Source organism: Patiria miniata, unplaced genomic scaffold, assembly GCF_015706575.1.
Source record: "Patiria miniata isolate m_02_andy unplaced genomic scaffold, ASM1570657v1 HiC_scaffold_3, whole genome shotgun sequence".
NCBI classification, from domain to species: domain Eukaryota; kingdom Metazoa; phylum Echinodermata; class Asteroidea; order Valvatida; family Asterinidae; genus Patiria; species Patiria miniata.
Genome location: NW_024037069.1, coordinates 45,426,526 through 45,445,573, shown reverse-complemented (window position 1 = coordinate 45,445,573; position 19,048 = coordinate 45,426,526). Strand labels below are relative to the sequence as shown.

The window sequence follows — 19,048 nt, the reverse complement described above, 5'->3', positions numbered from 1 at the left end:
CTAGTCTAACAAGGTTTTTAGATTTTAGGAGTCACATCAACTCAACCCCCGCCAATATAATTATCTCCTGAATTCACAGTACAATACTGTGCTGCATCCCTGATTATCATACTACCAAATGCTACCTCATCCCCCCCCCCCCGAAAAAGATATCAACCAAAATATATCCGCCCCCACCCCAACCCATCCCCACCCCAACCCATCCCCACCCCTGTCGAATTAAAAAAAAAAAAACAAGCCGGTTCGCCACTAAAAGGAGATTCAATGATGCCAGCATTTTCCAATTTGTGGGTGTTTTTTAAGGAAAAAAGTTAATTGAGTTTTATGTAGTTTTCTGTAATGGGAATGGATGACAGTTTTATTCTTGGTTTGAATTTGGGAATGACAAATAGTTCTCGTCTTGAGGGTGCAAACTCCCTCTTTCTAGTTCTGTCCAAAAATTCATGAGAATCAAATAATCAAACGGTATTCATGCATAGCGCCCTCTTTTGTCTAGTAATGGCCGCACGAAGAATCTCCAATTTTCATCGGCAACTTTGCCCAAGAAACTCAAAAAGGTATGTGTTCTTATTCCTCCATGGTTTAAGTTAAGAATTAAACATTGAATAGAATGCCAACAGAGTTGTATTTGAGGTAGTCCGAGTAGCTAGAACTCTACAATTCGCCTTTTTTAACATCGCCAGACCATGACCAAACTTGTCACGAGTCGTTACTCGGATTTGAGGCTCAACACTATAGCCCAGGCTGCCGCCCCAGGTTGGACGTTGGACGACGTCTTCATTGCATTGCAACAGTCCTGCCATATTGTATCTATGTTGTGCCCATTCTTGAAAATCACGCATTCTCGAGAATGGGCATGCACATTCTCGAGAATGGGCGCGCATTCTTAAGAATGAGCGCCCATTCTTAAGAACGAGCACGCGTTCTTAAGAATGAGCGCTCATTCTTAAGATTGGGTGGGAATATCACGTGCACAATTTATGAATTTTGCCCAATCTTAACAATCATTGCACGACATAATTATGTTAAATGAATTGTATAGCGGTTAAAAGGGAAACAATTCATATAAAAAATTAAAGAGGAAAGAAAATGTGCTATGCTTCTGTACTCGTATAACTACGATAATTTGAATCAAATTAAACCTGTTATTATTGCTTTTTTCTGCCCACTATGGGAAGTTTTGTAATAACGGAGGACTGGGAACTAGTCTGGGAAGTGCTTTGTTTAGGCTAGACAAGTTACAAGTCCCTGCATGTATCATATGCGTGCCACGAAAAAAAAAACGATGTCCAGAAGCTGCCAAAATTGCTCTTTTGACTAGATAGAATCCAGCTCTGCGACGTTATGGTGGGATGTGAACAATAAATTGGTGGCAATTTAAATGGGAAATAGCATTAGCACTATGGGATGTCGCAGTATTCATTCTCATTCTTCACATTCTTCATTCTTACATCCCCCCCCCCCCCCCCCCCCCGCTTTTATTATCCCAAAAATCAGAATTCTTTGCACTAGTATTATTATGTCTCTTATATTTTCCCGGTCCCCCCCCCCCCATATTAATACGCCTTTACTTATCATATCCACTCTACTTTTCAGCGCCTTGCGTTGCAACGAATCACCCGTTGCAACAGTATTATTATTGAGAATCAGTGAACGAGGATTCAGCTAGACTTGCCAAGCGCAGCCGGTGCTCGGCATCGACAAGACCGTTATCTTGTCGCGCATTCTCGAGAATGTGCGCTCAATCTGGAAGAGTTATTTTTTTGCCAAGATTGAGCAAGGATCCAGTTGCACATTCTCAAGAATGTGTATGCCCATTCTCGAGAATGCGTGATTTTCAAGAATGGGCACAACATCTACATACATCATAATAACATACGACATCATGTGTGGTGGGAGCATTCCTTCCTCCATGGTCATGATGGTGGGAGTAGCTTAGGCTCCTTATCTTTAGCCAAAACCACAAATCAGTTTACTTTTACTCTGAAAAGCACAGAAAGTGACATTTCAGCACAGAAAGTGAAATTTCAGCAAGTTAAAAATATTCCTGTTCAAGTTTTGAGTTTATCCACCATTACAAAGCTCGACACAATTTCCATATTTCTTTTGGAGTGCGCTGTGCACCCTTTAAAAATGCACTCAGACATGACATTGGGTATGTTTCGGTAATATATTAAGGTAATAATGAATTTGAAGCTTGTCAACGAAGACACAACACTACGAGAGGAAAGTCGGGAGAAAAGTAGAACTGCGCCTCACGATGCAATTTCGGTATAAAATAATATAGAAACGGAGACTTGATTGAAGTTAACAATCAAATGGCAGGGTATTTTAATACCAATTTCTCCTGTCCATCGTAATGGGAAATTAATGGTTTTGTAAAGGTGGAGGTACAAAGGGCCTGAATATTTATATTTCAAGTCGGAGTAGAATCAACTAAAAAGAAACAATAGGAGCAGCATAGGAATTTCATAGTGAAACATATTATTTGTATGTATTCTACAGTGAACAACCCAACACACAACCACCTGCAGAAATTGATTACTGCCACTGTTGCTGTTAGAACTTAGAAGATAAAAAAGGTATTAGCTGTTATTTTAAAGGATTAACACTGAATAGGCCTATCTCATTTAATGTCAAAACAACATTGGCTATCATGTTTGAATGAACTGTAAACTACATGACATGTTTTTGTTTAAACAAATAGTTTAAATTCATTAAACAGTATAATATCTACTTAACCTCCCTCTGAAAAAAAGAAACAAAAGCAGACAAAAATGTCCTGCTTCACACTGTAGAACGCACTAAAAGAGTCCTAATCCAATTTAAAAAATTGGCTTAATCATAGTTTGACTTCCTTTAAAGGGAATGTACAGCATTTGCTTTTGCTGCAATTTTCAGAAATAAATGGATTTGGAGGATTAGTATGTTATAGCAAATATTGTTTCACTGACTTGTTTCATGTTTTGGGTTCGTAGATGCTGAAAAACCAAGAAAACCAATCATATTCTTGTAGTCTGGTTCCCTGACGCCACTTAAGATGAACCAGAGCAATTTATAGACTTTGGGGAATTGTAAGATCATGAGAATCAGTCTAGCAGGCTTGTAGTCTTCACAGGTGTGTAATCAATTGCAAAGAAAACGCAGACGAACTAAATATGAAAAATTAGGAGCACTTTTTGAAAAAAAAAGCCAGTTTTCTCAAACGCTGGTTGGCCGACCAGCGTTGGAAAAATACACTTTTTCTTGAAAATGTCAGCACACCAGGAGCCGCAACTTTAAAGGATGCTTTAGGCTGTCATTCCCTAACAATCCAGTGAGATATTTCGTGATCATTTTATCATTTCGTTTTTCGATGTTTGCAAATGTTGTATCTTCCCTTTTAATTCAGTATTCCTGTAGAAGGGAACACAACTTCAGCCAGCATGTCTTCCAGTTCCACATCCATTCCATTCATCAGCTCACAGGAGGCTGAGAAAGCGTTGACATATGCTGCTTTGATCCCTGCAATTGAGCAAGCTTTGGGAGATTTCTCCAATGGCGAGCAAGGGGGCGTGGTGCAGCCACTACGTTCTGTTTTCCCGGTTAAGAAACAGGATGGGTAAGTGTGAAATACAGAAACCAGCTTGTGAAACCTGGGCCTTGTCTCAGCTTCAGCTGCAGGCTTTAACATCAAGAGTAATAGGCCTTTGAATAGTGACCTTTCAGTTTAATGTTCAAATTATGGGAATCCTTACTTTTAGGACCCCTTTCCTATATAAGGTTAAAAGACTCACCAAAACAGCTGACTATGACACTCAAAAGTGACATTCTGATATTTATTGACACATTTGAACATTTGGCAATGACACCTCTTGAATATCGGCAGGTTTGATTTTGTAGAAAGAGGGCAGGGTTTTGATTTATGAGGGGTACAAAATAGAGGTGTCCTAAAAGTAAGGATTACCCAAATTATGCTTCAGGAACATTTATCATATTTCAACCTGTCTCCGATGGAGCCAAACATTTGATGTTCTTCAATCTTTATTCATAGATTTCAAACTTATTTAAGAGCGTGAGACTGAGATGAAGCAAAACTGAAGTTTCCATAGACCCATAAATTTCAAGAAATATTGCTCTAATTTCATATAACAATTTTCTTAAGTGCGAAGTTTATGTAAAATCTTCGAAATTGCTGAACAAGATAAAAAATTTATAATTTACACATAATTTATATCACAGCTTGCATACTGCAAATTACATGGAAAACTCCACTAACTACACTTATGTATTCCATAAATGTGCACCGAAATATTAATTTATCATGGAAATTATGAACATGTGTAAAACACATCTATAGAGCAAAACAAGTAGTCAGCAATTGTGAAACCAACGTAAATTTAAGGTCAAAATTTATTTCAAATAGCCAAAGGTCAAGTTGATTGCCGATGGTAAGCAGAAAACATAGTCCAAGGTTTTTTTGATAAGTAGTTCAACTGTTCAAATGCAAGATAATCCCAAATATAGCCATTGTGAAATATCAGAAAGATGTATTATCTTATTTTATTGCTTGGTTTTGCACTTTGGCAAGCCTGGGTAAACCAATTCAACTGTTATCAAAAAATATTTTGAAACATGTACAAATTAAAGTATGAGATTTTTCACAGTAGTGTGTTACACAAATAGATCCATGCTGCTTATTGATTGGTTCCAGCCCCACAGTATTGATACTACATGTAAAAGGGGGCAGGAATCAGCCTGTCCTGCAAAAATTATTGTGTAGTGGCAAATAATTTTTAATTTTGTAAAATAATTATTGCTTAAGTCTCCTTCAAAAGTGGATCGCTTTTGTGTCAATTGCTAGAAAAGTAGCAATTTAAAAAACAATATTTTTCTAGGTGAAACTCGAAAACAGTGCAGACAGGTTATCTTGAACATACCGGTAAACTGCTTGATATTCTGCATACATACATGTACATGTACACACTCCATACAACACACTACCACTCTTCTATTTGAATGGGTTCTTTAGGTTTATGGCTAAGGATTAGAATAGAAACATAAATGCGTATTTATCTTAAACTCCACCCATAGGTACTTTTTGTCAATGCCAGCCTACAGTGAGAAACAAAGTGGTCTGGCCTGCAAGCTACTGACGCTGTTCCCCAAGAATGAAAACACTAAGTTCCCAGTACTCCAGGGCACCATTGCTCTATTTGATCCAGACAACGGCTCCTTAAAGGCGGTAGGTAAACAACAACACTTTCAAGAGCTTGGACATCCATGTATTTTGTCTCAAAATTCCGAAATATTCCTTCTCCTTTACATTTTCTCCAAATGCATTATGGTGCTTTCCTAATTGGAACTAGGAATGTTCCCAGAGTTTTCCAGCCGAAATAAGGTGTTCCCAATAAAGCATGTTAAGCGTTACAGTTTTCGAGACACCCCCCCCCCCAAACTATCTTCATTTTGAATTAGGTTAGCACTTTTCTCACTGATAAGGATATCTACACTAGTAAGCAAGTTGTAGTTTGAATTATTTGCCACTTTTTAAATGTCAGATCTTAGACGGAGAAGCCATTACTGGTATGAGAACTGCTGCAGCATCAGCTGTTGCTACAAAGGTAAGACACTTCTTTTTCCATGGCAACTGTCTGCTTTTCCAAAAATATATTTTTGTGGGACAACAAACATTATCAAAGCTGTGGGCAATACACAAAACAGACATTTCTTGATAGGAAATTGTTGCCTTTGTCAGCTTAATTTTCTTGTATCCCGTGTCAGTACTTAGCCCCAGAAGGAAGCAAGATCCTAGCCATTCTGGGGGCGGGGCTTCAAGCTTCCACACACTTACAAGCGCTCAGGCATGTCATTCCATTCTCAGAAGTAAGTAGCAATTTTTCGTATGAACCAACTCACTAATAAAATGCATGTATGACATTCTTACTGAAGGGTACCAGAGTGCCATAGCTGCTGTGGCACTCCACAGAGTAAGGGCTATTACAGTCCTTTTCTTGTTGCTCCATCTGTCGGCAAGTTAGGGCGAGGACCATTAGTCAACAAGTGGTTGATTCATGGTGTAACGTGTGCCTGCACACTAATAACAATGTATGAATGCCTCCTGTCAAATGCTTGTCAACACGTCATCATGTTCTGCACTATGGTACATGCAGCTGTTGGTAACAAGCAATGCAACCGCGGTCGATTCGTTCCAAATACATGTAGTCAACTAGTGTATTCCAACCATACTGCATTCGAACGAAGTTAGTCGAGCTATAGTTAATGACAGTCCTCACTCAAACTGTATCCTAGAAGGTGTTTCCAGCCATGAATCAGAATTACTTCACTCCACCACTGATCACACTAACTATTCACCAACCACTTCTCAGGTCCGTGTGTGGAATCGAACCTACGCCCGAGCCGAAGCCTTTGCAGCGAAGTACGGCTGCATCGCCTGCAAGACTGGTGAAGAGGCAGTGAAAGATGCTGATGTTATTGCCACGGTAACTGGGACATCCACCCCTATACTTCAGAGTGAATGGGTCAAGGATGGAGCACATATCAACTGTGAGTTGCACTCGTTATGGTTTTATCTTGACATTAGTTAACCTGCATGGCGTTTTGGCTCCAAGTCCATCACAAGTCCAACACAAGTCCATCACAGAAGCAATTTTGTCCAAGTGAAAAGAATGCACATGCAAAACGAGGTTGTTCCAAAGTTCAAATTGTCCTTGCCCTTTATGCAGGTGTTGGTGCGCCTGTGCCAGATCAGCAAGAACTGGATCCTGCTCTGGTACGTCGCTCAGTCATCTACGCAGACAGTAAGGAGGCTGCTCTCAACGAATCAGGCGATGTCGTCATCTCCAAGGTAACATGTTCTCATTAGTAGCTTCATGCAATTAGTCTTGGTGCTTGTGAAGGATCTTGAGGCAGTATAGTACATATGAACAAGGCCTACAACCGTTACGGCGTCAGCCATTATTATACAGTGAAATCTCGATAAGTCAAACCTCAGGGCAATTGGCTCGAATTTTGAGCTACACAGAGTTGGAGTTATCCAGTTGGTTTTCTATTCAACAACAATTGATGGGTATAAATTTTAACTTTGAGGTAGAAGGGTTTTGAGTTCACAGGTTAAATCGAGATTTCACTGTAAATAAAAACGGGGTTTTCCAACATTTCTCTGTAAATGTAAGACATGGGTTTCCTTTGCCCACACCTTTTGAATGAGGTTTTACACCTCTAACTGTACCATTATTAGCACTTAATATTTCTATAACACAACTGTCATTTATCAACTGTTTCTACTTTAAGGCTGAAGTCTTTGGTGAGATTGGAGAAGTTGTCCTGGGAAAACTGAAAGCTAGGAGGAATGAGACAACCATCTTCAAATCTTTGGGTAAGGAAATATTTATTTCTATTTTTTTCCCCACATTTTATTTTAGTATTATTTCTAGCTGTCTGTTGTGCACTATTTGTAGCTAGGTTGTTAGTATTTTTTTTTTTAGTTTGGCATCAACAAACAGTGCTGACATCATCGCACAAATGTTCCTCCTCCCAAAATTGAGTTTGTATTATTTAAGCAGTTTTAGAGCATGTGGCGTGATCGTGGTTATTTTCTTGTGTGTGTAGGTATGGCTCTTGAAGATGTGGTGGCTGCAAAACTGGTGTATGACAAACTACACGGTGGAAACTAACACCCCCCCCCCAAAAAAAGGCCAAAAATAATTCAACCGCGTGGAGAAAATTATTTTTTAATATTGAGCTCATCTGCTTGTTTGTTGATTCATAAATGTAATGGCAAATTTAAATAAAAAAAATATATTTTGCATACCGAAAGCGAAGTGCTACCTCATAATCATAATAAGAGGAATGGCATAAGAAACGTTTTGGTGTTCGTCTATGGGATCAGGTGTGTGTTCGTACGCAAACAATGCAAACTGTGCTATAGGGACTGACTCTTTGGAGAATGTAAGCAATAATGGCGATTGGTCTTCGTGAGTCGCTGTGTGTGCCAAAATGGCCGACACACACAGTGAACATAATGCTCCTGTCAGGGCTGACTTCTGTTTTCTACATCCGCAGTAAGTTGATTTCTTACTGGCGACATTTCATCAAAATAATTTCTTTTCCGGATTTTCATAGCTATCCAAATAATGGCACTGGCATACAGGGCACCGCCATTTTGGGGACAGTTTTTTGATGACATAATCATCGTAGTTGTGGTTGGCACATTTGCAGGGCGTAGTTAACGAACGTAAACATGTCTTAGTGTCAAGAACGCACCCAAGGTTGGCCAAACGGTACTTTTCATTCTTTCCGATGTGGTCATTCCACATGAACTCAACCAAAGCCCAGAAATCTTCCATGACCACGACTCAGATTTGGCAAAAAAGATTCTGGCGGTACCTTTCTATGTAAAATAAACACATGCAAACATTTAGGCTTCAACTCCTCAGGGTTTCTGAGAAATGGCCCCCAATAGACAGGGTGCCTCGCCCACTTCTTGCACTCGCGAATCGCTAACGTTAATTTATAGGGTTTTTGGAGGAAATGAATCAAGGACTTGTGCTGAACATTGCTACCCAGGGTGTACATGTATGTGTTCTACATAACCCCCAAAGACCGACACACAAAGGGAGAACAACAGATCCTTTCAATCCTCGGGAGTTGGGTCTTTTGTTCAAAACGGTCCTCTGTAGTAAGTTTGTGTGCTTAGTCTATGGGAGAGTGTTATAGTACAGGGACAAAGGGAAACAAACCATTGTCCTCGAGAGTATAGTAAAACAAGAGTGGGTGATTTGGCACCAGGTTTTAGAATCTGCCATCAGAATTGGCCTATCTGTTCTCATGTCAGAGTTATGGGTCCCTCAAATATGAATCTTTTCACAGGCGAATATCAAACATTCAATTTCAAGGGGCTCCTGTCAGCCCAGGATCTGCCACAGAGGGTCAATGATGCTGCATTCTTCTTATTTGTAGACAAGTCTGTCTGCAATAGGAAGCGTGACTACATTGAAGTGTCAAGGAGTACAGAGGCTCTAAAAAGGGTCTCAGCTTCTTTGGCTGGCAAGTTCACCATGTGGGTAGTTACCCATAGTAATGAAACTTATCCATATAATTGGACACGTCTTGCCGTGAGTTTTCCCGGGAATGCTATTCGGGGGTTTTCCTTCCACTTATAAAAGTGAATTTTCTTCGTATTCTACTAACAAAGGACCCCACTGGAAAGAAGTCAAAGGCTCTCATGGGCTGTCCCAGCTGAATGCCAAAAAGTATTAATTAAATGTACTTACATAAGATGATATTTTTTTTTTCAAAATTACAAATTTGATTTTAAATTTGCATTATTAAATTATATATTTCAAAATGAGTTATGTTTTCTGCATGTTGCTTGCAAAGCCAAATACTTTGTATTTCGGGGTTGCATTCTTTTCGAGAATACATGCAACTTATGTTTTTAAATTTGTAGCAAAAAAAATACATATTTTTTGGAAAGTTATATTTTCTGAATGTGTTTGATTCATCTTTTTTTGCAATCTGAGATATAGGAAGTGTTAAAAGATGTCGTATAACAATTCCTTTAACAAATTATGCATATTGACCATTTAGTATTTTCCCTTTTTTCAATTATGTATGAGAAATTATATTGTGAAATAAAGACGTTTTAAAGAATCAAATCATGTTTTGTTTTCTTTTGTATGTGACAATAAGTTTATACACACTGCTTATTGGTCTCCTGCAAATTTGAACAGCGCCCTCTGTTGTTGGACTTTTGTTACAAATTGTCAGTCACAGTACAAGAAAACACAGTATTAAAACTACAGTGAAACAACAAAAAGACAGTCTTAAATAATTGTTTTAACCTTTTTTTCTTTTCGTCATTCAGTTGTAAAATTGTGAAAATTGTACACAGAAATCCTGCACCAGTTCTAAATTGAACATGTCAGCAAAAGTTGCCTTGAAATTGTTTGTATACATGTAGGCTCTATTCAAACAAACAAACCAAAGATGTTGGGGGGGGGTGATCCCCCTCCATTAAAGAGTTTCACACCTTTAATAGAGTTTCACACGCTCATGGTGGATGTTTGTGATCCACTGATGTAAGTACTTTGCCACTCTCTAGAAAATCAGTTGAGGACAATTGTTGGTTCTTGATTTTGTTGGGGGGGGGGGGAAGGAATTGTAATCTTAATTCCACCTATCCCCACCTGTGTACCCAGAGTCGTCCACATGTGTACCAGGAATGTGACTTCACAACCATTTATCCTGTTTGCAAGTCATGAACTTGAACCCAAATCCATGGTTCCCTCCATGCACTCCACCAGACATGGCCTACCGGTACTTGGTGGAATTTGACTTAAACCACTGCATCAGGTTTTTTCTGAAACTTTTGATACTTGAATGATGTCGAGCACAATCCCCTCAATTGCCCACCACATACTCGGGTCAGCCTTCCAAGTACGATTTGATACCGCTTCCTCACAAGCCAATTAAAGTTGGTAGTGCCAATATCGAGACAAGTTGATCCCTGTCAAAAGTGTATCAAACAAAAGCCTTTGTTAAATTGGTTCAAGTAGCAAGAAGACACATCCCTCCTACAGAATTGGAACCTTGATTTGCTAGTTTGTGACCAGACTTGAAGTTTTCTGATTGATTGACAGATTGATCAGACAGAAGCTGACAAACTGCGACCCTGTTGCAACTGCAGTGCCTGTGGGTTTGAATGTGTGAAGGTGGTCCCTTAAGTGTCAAATGATTGGGCCTTGATGTATGTCCCTGGAAGCCAATTACTAGAGATATCAACAATCCCCCCCCCCCACCAACCCTCTTAGACTTATTCATTGTTGCTTTTCATGGTCACAGAGGTTGCTATAAGTTTGACTTATTAATGACCAGGATATGACGAAAAAGCATTTCTGATTTTGCTGAACAAAGGTAAAAGTAAAGATGCTGAACCTGTGTTAACAGGGAACGGAGTGCCCATCTCTCTTTCGTTAGCGATTGGGCCAGACTCATATGCTGCTGTGGGGGGATTGCCACACCTCCTCCACAGTGAGTCTGTTACCTTCCCAGCATTGAATAATGCTGGTACCAATTTAACACCTGGGTTGAGAGGAGTAATTCAGGTAAAGCACCTTACTCAAGGGCACAACACGCATGGCCACGGCGGGGCTCGAACCCACAACCTCACGATCATGAATCCTGTGCTCCACTGCTAAACCACACATGCCTTCCTTCAAACATCGACAAACATCAACAAAAGAAATAGTTAAATGTTTTAAAGCTGCTGGTTTGCTTTCTGCGCTTGGTTGACTTAAAAAATATTTGAAAATGTCAGTGGTTTTTAGTAATCAAGGATTTTGTGAAAACTTATCTGATTTTTTGTATCTGAAAGCTATTTATTTTCTTAGCTTTTTTGAAGAGAGCAGTGGTAAAACAATCTGCAATCTTGTATGGGTCTAACCACCTTTTTTGTATAGCTTCATGGTCTATTTCTTCAGATATTTCATCTGGTTTGGTAGATCATGCAGATTATATTCCCCACAAATTCATGACAGTAAAAAATGACAAATAAAATTTCATTTTTATTAAGCTAAAACCCCAACACAGTCTGTGCCTCCTTTGTTTTTTTTATATTTTGATATTTATACATCAATACTTAAATTTAATTAATTCTTATATCTTGAATGCCTGAATAAATGATTTTACAGGAGGAGACTCCATTAAACATCTTAATGAAATATTAAGACTTTTACAGAAAGAAAAAATGAACAAATAGTGAAAGGACTAAAATTTTGACCTGAAAAATGATCTCTAGTCCAGCAACACCTTCACAATATATAATGAATTTGAAGTGTTCCAACTTTAACCTTTCTCTCACCTCTGTGATGCATGTTTTGCTTTTGTAAATTGCAATGTAATACATCCCTAAAACATTACCCCAAGTCCATGCATTAAGTTGTGTCCAGGGGGTAAGTACTGTTAGCCACAGCAGGGGGTGGAACCCATGTTTGTAACTGTCCAGCATTACACACACCCAATTAACCATACTGTATGCAAACACTTCTATATAAAGACAAGAGGTGTAACACAATGCAGGGTGTGATTTTTTTCACTGGCCACAAATAGAAGTGTTTTCATTTGTTTTGGTGAAGTAACTGATACTATCGCCCAGGGACTTTATGGTGTGATCGTCTTGTGGGAGGGCACTAGCCACAACTTTTATTATTCCTTGGGTTGGGGGTGGGGGTTGTGGCTTTGAGTAAAAGTTTGAGGGTTTCTTTTGCCAAAGATTTCTGGAAAACGTGGGAGGGGGTCTTTGCCGCTGGCTGCGTAGCCAGGGTTCCCACTATAGGGGGGAGGGGGGAGTGGGGAGCTGGATAGGGGGAGGGGGTGTGGGGGTGGGAATTTCTGTTAAACCCATTAACCATGGTCACTTAAAGGACTAACAAACTTCAGTGGGGGGGGGGGGGGGACTGGGGGGGGACTTTTTTATAGGAGGCATGCGCCCCCATGCCCCACCTCCCCCCCCCCCCCCATTTGCTAAAACTGCTGGTGGTTGCCATTACTAAAAATAAGGAACTGTTAATTTTAATTAGAAATTTCATATTAGACAAACAAAATGATCAGGAATTTGAAAATGGATAGATCAGATTAGAGCAAAAGATATTATGAAGAAGGGAAACAAATAAGCCAATTAGCAAGAAAGACAAGAAAAGAAAATTAGAATAGTCTCATTCTTGAGAATTTTAATCGAAAGAATTCAGTCAGAACATTGGACTTGTGATAACCATAGAACAAACTGATCAGAACTAGACTTACAGCCATAGTTTTGCCAAAATAAGCCACAATATCTGTAAAAAAAACATCAAATAAACCTTCAAACAATAAGAGCTTCCTAATTTCTGAAACTCTACATACAGAGAACCTGTATCATTTGAGAACGCAAAGCTTACAGTTTTAATTCTTTGGCCAAAAAGTTAAATTATGAATGAGTCAGACAAATTAGCAATGTTTTTGATAAGAAAGTTACATTAGTAGGGCTCATTTCCATCACTGGAGGTTTTCCAAAGTCACAGCGAAAAAAATGTTATTGATGGGCCGTAGGCTGTGTTGGATACACTCAGCACTCCTCCGTGTATTTGTGGCAAGGCTTGACATAAACAATATTCCTCAATGTCAAATTTAAAGAGACTCAAGATTGTGGCGATCAATGTGAGTGACTTCACAGGGTAAGACTTTTGGTGCCGTAGGAGGAAACAAAATAATGAGGTTTGACATTGGCCAAGACGACCCACTGAGACGAGATCCCTGATTGGATATTGACAGGAAGCGAGAATGTACAGGGACATCAATAACTGGCCGTGCCTTGAACTCCAAAGTAGCACGCCAGGTTGGGCTTTTGTCAATGAGGGCTCTTGACTTTCAGAATAATGTCTGAATTACATTACAACATTCTTCCCAGTTGCATCCAGTGAAGTTGCTTTGTTGAGGCTGTTTTTTAATGCACAGCACAAGGCAGATATGAACAGCGTCATTCCTACGTCACTGTTCCACATATCTTTACAAATTGTCTACAAATATCTACAATTGCACAGACAAGCTTGTCTTGCCCAGTGCCCCCCCCCCCATGTCAAGTGATGTCTAGCCCCCTCCCCCAGCTTGAATGTGTATCACCTATGATGAACATGCATGCAGAGGTTGAGCAGTGTTTGCTTTGAAAAACTGTTAAACTTGCATTCCGTGTGCTCTTCAACAAATTTGATTTTTGTTCTATTAATAAATTTTCAACTTGTATGTTTTATTCCAACCCAAAAAAACCCTCCTTTTTTTCCTTTTTTGGAAGTCTGCAGAAAAGGTTTTTGAAAAAAAAAATTGTTTTAGGCACAAACAGATCTGTTTTGTGAGCAGCCTGGCTACATTGTCGATACTGATTGTGGGGTGGGAACCAGCCTACCCCGCGATAACAGAAATTATTGTCAGGAAGCCAATAATTCAAATTTGTAAAATAATAATTCAATAACTAGACATGGGACAACTTTTCTGTCAACGCCTCATTCTACAGTAAATAACTTTTGTATTGCTAGAAAAACCAGCAATTTAGAAAAGGAATCCATTTTACACGATAAAACTCAAAAACAGCCCAGGGAACTCATCTTCATTAACACCCCTTTTAGACTTAGCATTATACAGTTCGGCTTTCCTTTTACATCATTGAAAAGTATTCTTACAATATACATTTTGGGAACAGAGAGAGCTTTCCTATGTTACAATTTTGATACATGTAGTTTTAAGTGTGTTTTGCCATGTTCATATACCGGTAGATGACCACAAAGCAGCTTAAATAAGGATACATTCTTACTAATGGCATTGCATTAGTCCTGCATTCTCCTGGCATAGGAGCAAGTGAAAGATGATCACAACTCCTACGGGATTCCAATCACTCTAACTAATATCGGTAATAACTCTTTATTTTTGGATCTGTGGCCAAATGCAGGATTTGCCACGGGGAAGCTCAGCATCAAGTAACCAAAAACCCCTTCCAGGGAAAGATGTTGAGAAAATTGAGGAGGAGAAGTAGGGATGGATGAGTGGCAAATTGGTTAGAAAAATAGTCATGCAATTTGAGAATTGCAAAGCTAGAATTGTAAAGCTAGATCCCTCTTGGCAGTTATGTAGTCTTTTTTTAAAAGACTATCAAGCACTGTATCATGAGCACAAGTACAAGCTTTAAAATTATAAGCAAGTGTATGTATTTCTCGAAAATCAAAGAATGTCACGGTTTTGCAAACTACCCGGTACATGTAATAGCACATCAAACCTCATGTAAAGTAATAGCAACTTGGCTGTACAGTCCTACTATGGTGTTTAACTTTGTTCAAAGCCATCCTGTTTGTTCTTTGCAAAACCATTTCGTCGACCAAAAACCAACAAGTTACCTTAAGAAATTACATTTGTTGTCTCAAATGTTTGCTTTTCTACACAGGTAGTTGTCTGGGCTGCATGAGGCAAATTTCCTATTCCTGTTTCGGACTGAGAATAGAAACAGTGAATCTTTGCTGACGACGTCAATGTATCCAACTTACAGTCCAAGAATGGAGGTGAGTAAATAACCCTGACATTTTTTTTCAAAGTATTTTTTATATAAGTACCTTTTTTGAAAGAAGATCCGTACTTTCACAAATGTATCTTTTGTCTGATACACTCTGAACTTCCCCTTTTAAAATAAAACGCTCTTCTTAAAAGCATGAATATTGTTGACAAAAAAGCTCAACAAATGTTTCTTCATAACTACCGGTAGTTATTGGCAGTTTTGTGATGTTTCATGAAAAACTTTCCACCCAAAACGAAGTCGGCCCATGGGCCCTTTCCATGATTGGTAGGAAAAAAAAGCTACAGTACACTGGCATATAAATCACTTGCTTCAAATGATAACTTGCCAATGTACATAATTTCACCATTTCCTTTGCAAATTGTGGCGCAAAACAAATGCTCTGACTTCGTGACATTTCAAATGATCCCTACTACTTAGAATCTCTGAAGTATTTAAATAGGTTCCGAAATCCTAGAAAATCTCAGCGCTCAGCCATACGCTGTATCAGAATGGAATTTAAATCCCTGTCAGTTCTTCACATTTGAGATTACAGGAGATAGACTGTGTCTTTTCAAAGTGCAGTCACTGAATAGGATTGAGAAACTTTGATTTGCTGAGGTTTTTTCTTTTTTGGGGGGGGGGGGAGGAGAGGGAGGGCTTCCTTATCCAACTTAATCCTCTAATTACGCCCCAGGGAAGGATTAACCCTAGGCAATTACACAAATACACTCAGGTGGGGGTTTTAAATGAGATTTCTTTGATTTGAGATTTCTTTGATTTGAGGGATTAACGGGAAAGCAAACCTGCTACAATAGGGCTAGAGTTATCTTGGAGGAAGAAGGCTTTAATAGGCAGGGTGGTCTCTGGAGCTGATGAGACAGATGAGACAGATGTCGTGAAACAAATTTGCCTGAGCTTATCTCTGTACCGTCTCCCTTTGCCCAAAGTAAGAACTATTTTTGTTCTAAGAAGGTGTATGGATGAAAAAGTTGATAATTGTAAGATTTAAAGAAGATTGTGCGTCATAATTACACTTATAACATTGACATAAATTTGCATTTTCTGGAGTTTTTTTTCTTTAAATGCTGGGTTTTTATTGGGGGGGGGGTGTTGATTGGGTTTTTCGTGCTTTCTTTGATTTTTTTCCCCTTCTTTTTTTTTGGCAAAGGGGAATTGACAGTGTCAAATGATTCACTTTTTGCAGACTTTTTTTTCCAGCATCAATATGTTTTCATAATCTTGGAAAAAGTGTAATAATGTTGGCACCAACTTGTATTTGTAACTGATTTATTAAAATTGGCATGTATCATTCAACTTTAAAATATGCCAGTTAAATCCTTCACTGACATGACATTTCATACACATGGCCGTCATATTTCTTCTGCATTCTCCTCTTCAGTCAAACCTTAATTTTAGGTGCCTAGGAAATATTCCAATTTCACAGAAAGGAATTATTTCTGACTCATCCCCATACACATTTATTACGATCACCTCACTTGAGCTTTGCAGAATTCCTTCACATATTTGCAGATATTTGCCACATTTTTCAATCACATTATACAACTCCCTGCCTCCCCCCTTGCAGACCAACACACAACCTCGGCTAGTTTATCAACCTGAGTGGTTTCCATTGTGTCAGGCAGTCTAGTGTGTAAACTCCCAAGTGAAGTAACAATCAAAACTGACGTTGTAAACCGTCACATTGATTCGTTGGTGTTGCAGTGGACACTCAGAGACCAGGTTCTATTGTCTTGTGTCCATTCATCCTGGACCATAAGCCCACTTCACTGGCCCCAGAAGGGCGCCAGTGTCCCCGGTTCCCTGACACCTGATTTGATTAAGCATAGAAGCAGTGAATCACTTCTAGGAGAGATTATTTTTGTCACTGGCTGTGTCCGTGTACGCTCATATTTATTTTGCCGTTTTTCCCACCCTGCTGTCCTGTGGAGAAGAATTCTAAAAGTTGGCAAATAAAACTGAGGTGTGCTAACAACCTATGAGTAAACTCCCTATGTCTGAGCTATGTCTGTAGTGCCGGAAGTGTTTTTGACACGTTCCTTGTTCTGTTATTTCTAAATGACTTGTAAACCAACAGCAGACTTTAAAGTAAATAAAAACAATCACTTAGGTTCCTTCCTCTGTGACTGAGGATTGTAAAGCAAATAAAACCAATGTTACAGTAATTTTTCAAATTCTTGAAATACTACTCGATGAATTTGTTTTGTATAGTTTTGTAAGCAACTGCAACTTGATTTGTGTTGGTTAGGGTTAGGGTTAGAACTTCAAGAACAAAATGCATTTTTCAAGTCCTGTAAGCTAGCTGAAACATGTAAGAACATGTTTGAAAATTTCTGGGGAAAATGAAATAAAACTTGCCCATGGAAGGCAGCCAGGCAGCTGTGCATCTCAACCACCTCTTTGTTAATTGCAAAACATAAAAAAAAACTAACAAACAAATCGGCCACTGAGTTATACTCAGTGACTAAGTCAGTCAGTTGACTCAGTCAGTGACTCTGTCATCTGCCAGTTACTCAGTCATCAGTAATTATGTGACTCAGACGGTGACTCAGTGACTCAGTCAGCTGGTCAGCCAGAGGACAATAGGCTGGCCCTTCTGGTCCAGCAAAGAAACCTGCTCAAACCGCACAAGGTTATAGTTTCCATCAAATGAGTATACTATTAATGCGATTTTGTCTGTAACAGTGATAGGACCACACAAAGACAGATCTCGTAAATTGCACAATCTGCTGGGAATTTGTTATTTACTGCCTGTCATATCAGCATTTGGGAAGACTAAACAATACTCCTCCGAACCCCTCAACCCAATTCCTGAAGGAATTCCAGACAATTCAAACTCATCAATTCTGCAGAAGTAAGGATTTTCCCACAGAATCAATCATTTTTAGGCTGAAGTACCGGTACATGATGTCTGCTTAGTTTTTATAAAGGTCCCTGGGAAGTAAATTGACACAGAAATGGCTCTGTGACTTCTCACAAATTAAATGCGTCTTTTGATTTGAACTTCATTTCAGAATTTGGAAGTAGGTTACAGGAGTGCATATCTTTAATTTCTGTGTTAATTCTGCCATAGAGAAAAAGTACTAGATTTTCATTATATTCCTCATATTACTAATAGGCCTATGCTTTTTTTTTTAAGTATACTTCTTTCTCAAGAAAATTCAGCTTTCGGCATGTGATGGTGAAACTTGAGGAAATAAAACTGATTTATGAACGATTCACAATTTGATTCCTGAAAGATTTACAGGGTACATGAATTGATTCTTTCCAAACTTTAGTCAACTGTGAGAAATCTGGGGCATTATACCCACACTGCTGTTAACCTTTGACCCCTTCCTCATCCTATCCCCACCCTCAGGGTTACTCTCTTTGTAATCTAGGAGGCAACTCTCAAAGGAGTCTGGTTCTCTCTGGTTGTTTGGACAACCACATCCGACATGAAACCCAAACTGATTCAGAAATCGATATAGCTCCCTGACCAAACAGTTAAAGAGCATCACCCTTCCAAATCAAAATCATTTCTCCACGATCTTAGAACCATATATATCTTCAACTTTGGACAATTCCTCCATGGGACAAGCATTTAATACCGGTAATTTTGAAAGTTCACCTCTTATAAAACTGGTGCAATCAAGAATTATATGTGAAACAAAATCACACTAAGCGAAAGCTACTTGTTTGTTAGTTAGTTTGTCTGTTTGTTTCCCCTCTGGCATAACCATTTTGGGGCAGACTGGTACTTTTTCCCCAAAAAATGTGTTACGGTATTTTTTTAAATATTTTTCTAATTGAATGAGTTCAGACAGACCTTTCCTGGTCTAGCATCCCACCTCACATCATTGCTTCCAATTAAAGAGAATTGCTGCAGGTGTGAAGCATAGCGGGCAACAATTCAAGACGACATCAAGGTGTTTAACCGCACACTGACACAGCAACATAAGCTCTCTAGTTTGC

The 19,048-nt window shown here is 39.0% G+C and overlaps 1 protein-coding gene across 4 annotated transcripts; it reads left to right on the top strand.

The window, feature by feature from the left end:
- The first annotated feature begins 458 nt into the window (after positions 1 to 458).
- Positions 459 to 15,078, top strand: LOC119737694 (ketimine reductase mu-crystallin-like). Of its 4 annotated transcripts, none has more exons than XM_038212232.1 (9): positions 459 to 557; positions 3,392 to 3,601; positions 5,074 to 5,224; positions 5,541 to 5,603; positions 5,764 to 5,865; positions 6,369 to 6,546; positions 6,726 to 6,847; positions 7,294 to 7,378; positions 14,969 to 15,078. In XM_038212232.1, the coding sequence occupies exons 1-9, from the start codon at positions 472 to 474 to the stop codon at positions 15,043 to 15,045; spliced, it is 1,074 nt and encodes a 357-aa protein (XP_038068160.1). In that variant the 5' UTR covers positions 459 to 471; the 3' UTR covers positions 15,046 to 15,078. The 4 variants fall into 4 exon arrangements, with proteins under 4 accessions (XP_038068160.1, XP_038068161.1, XP_038068162.1 ...); XM_038212233.1 differs by lacking the exon at positions 14,969 to 15,078 and adding an exon at positions 7,612 to 7,688; XM_038212234.1 differs by lacking the exon at positions 459 to 557 and adding an exon at positions 2,207 to 2,271.
- The last annotated feature ends 3,970 nt before the right edge of the window (positions 15,079 to 19,048 follow it).

Excerpts from the sequence above, each read along its gene's own strand:
- LOC119737694 (XM_038212232.1), top strand. The coding sequence starts at position 472 with ATGCATAGCGCCCTCTTTTGTCTAGTAATGGCCGCACGAAGAATCTCC. Across the intron at positions 5,604-5,763 it reads CATCAGCTGTTGCTACAAAG|TACTTAGCCCCAGAAGGAAG; the intron begins GTAAGACACTTC and ends ATCCCGTGTCAG. Across the intron at positions 6,848-7,293 it reads GCGATGTCGTCATCTCCAAG|GCTGAAGTCTTTGGTGAGAT; the intron begins GTAACATGTTCT and ends TTCTACTTTAAG.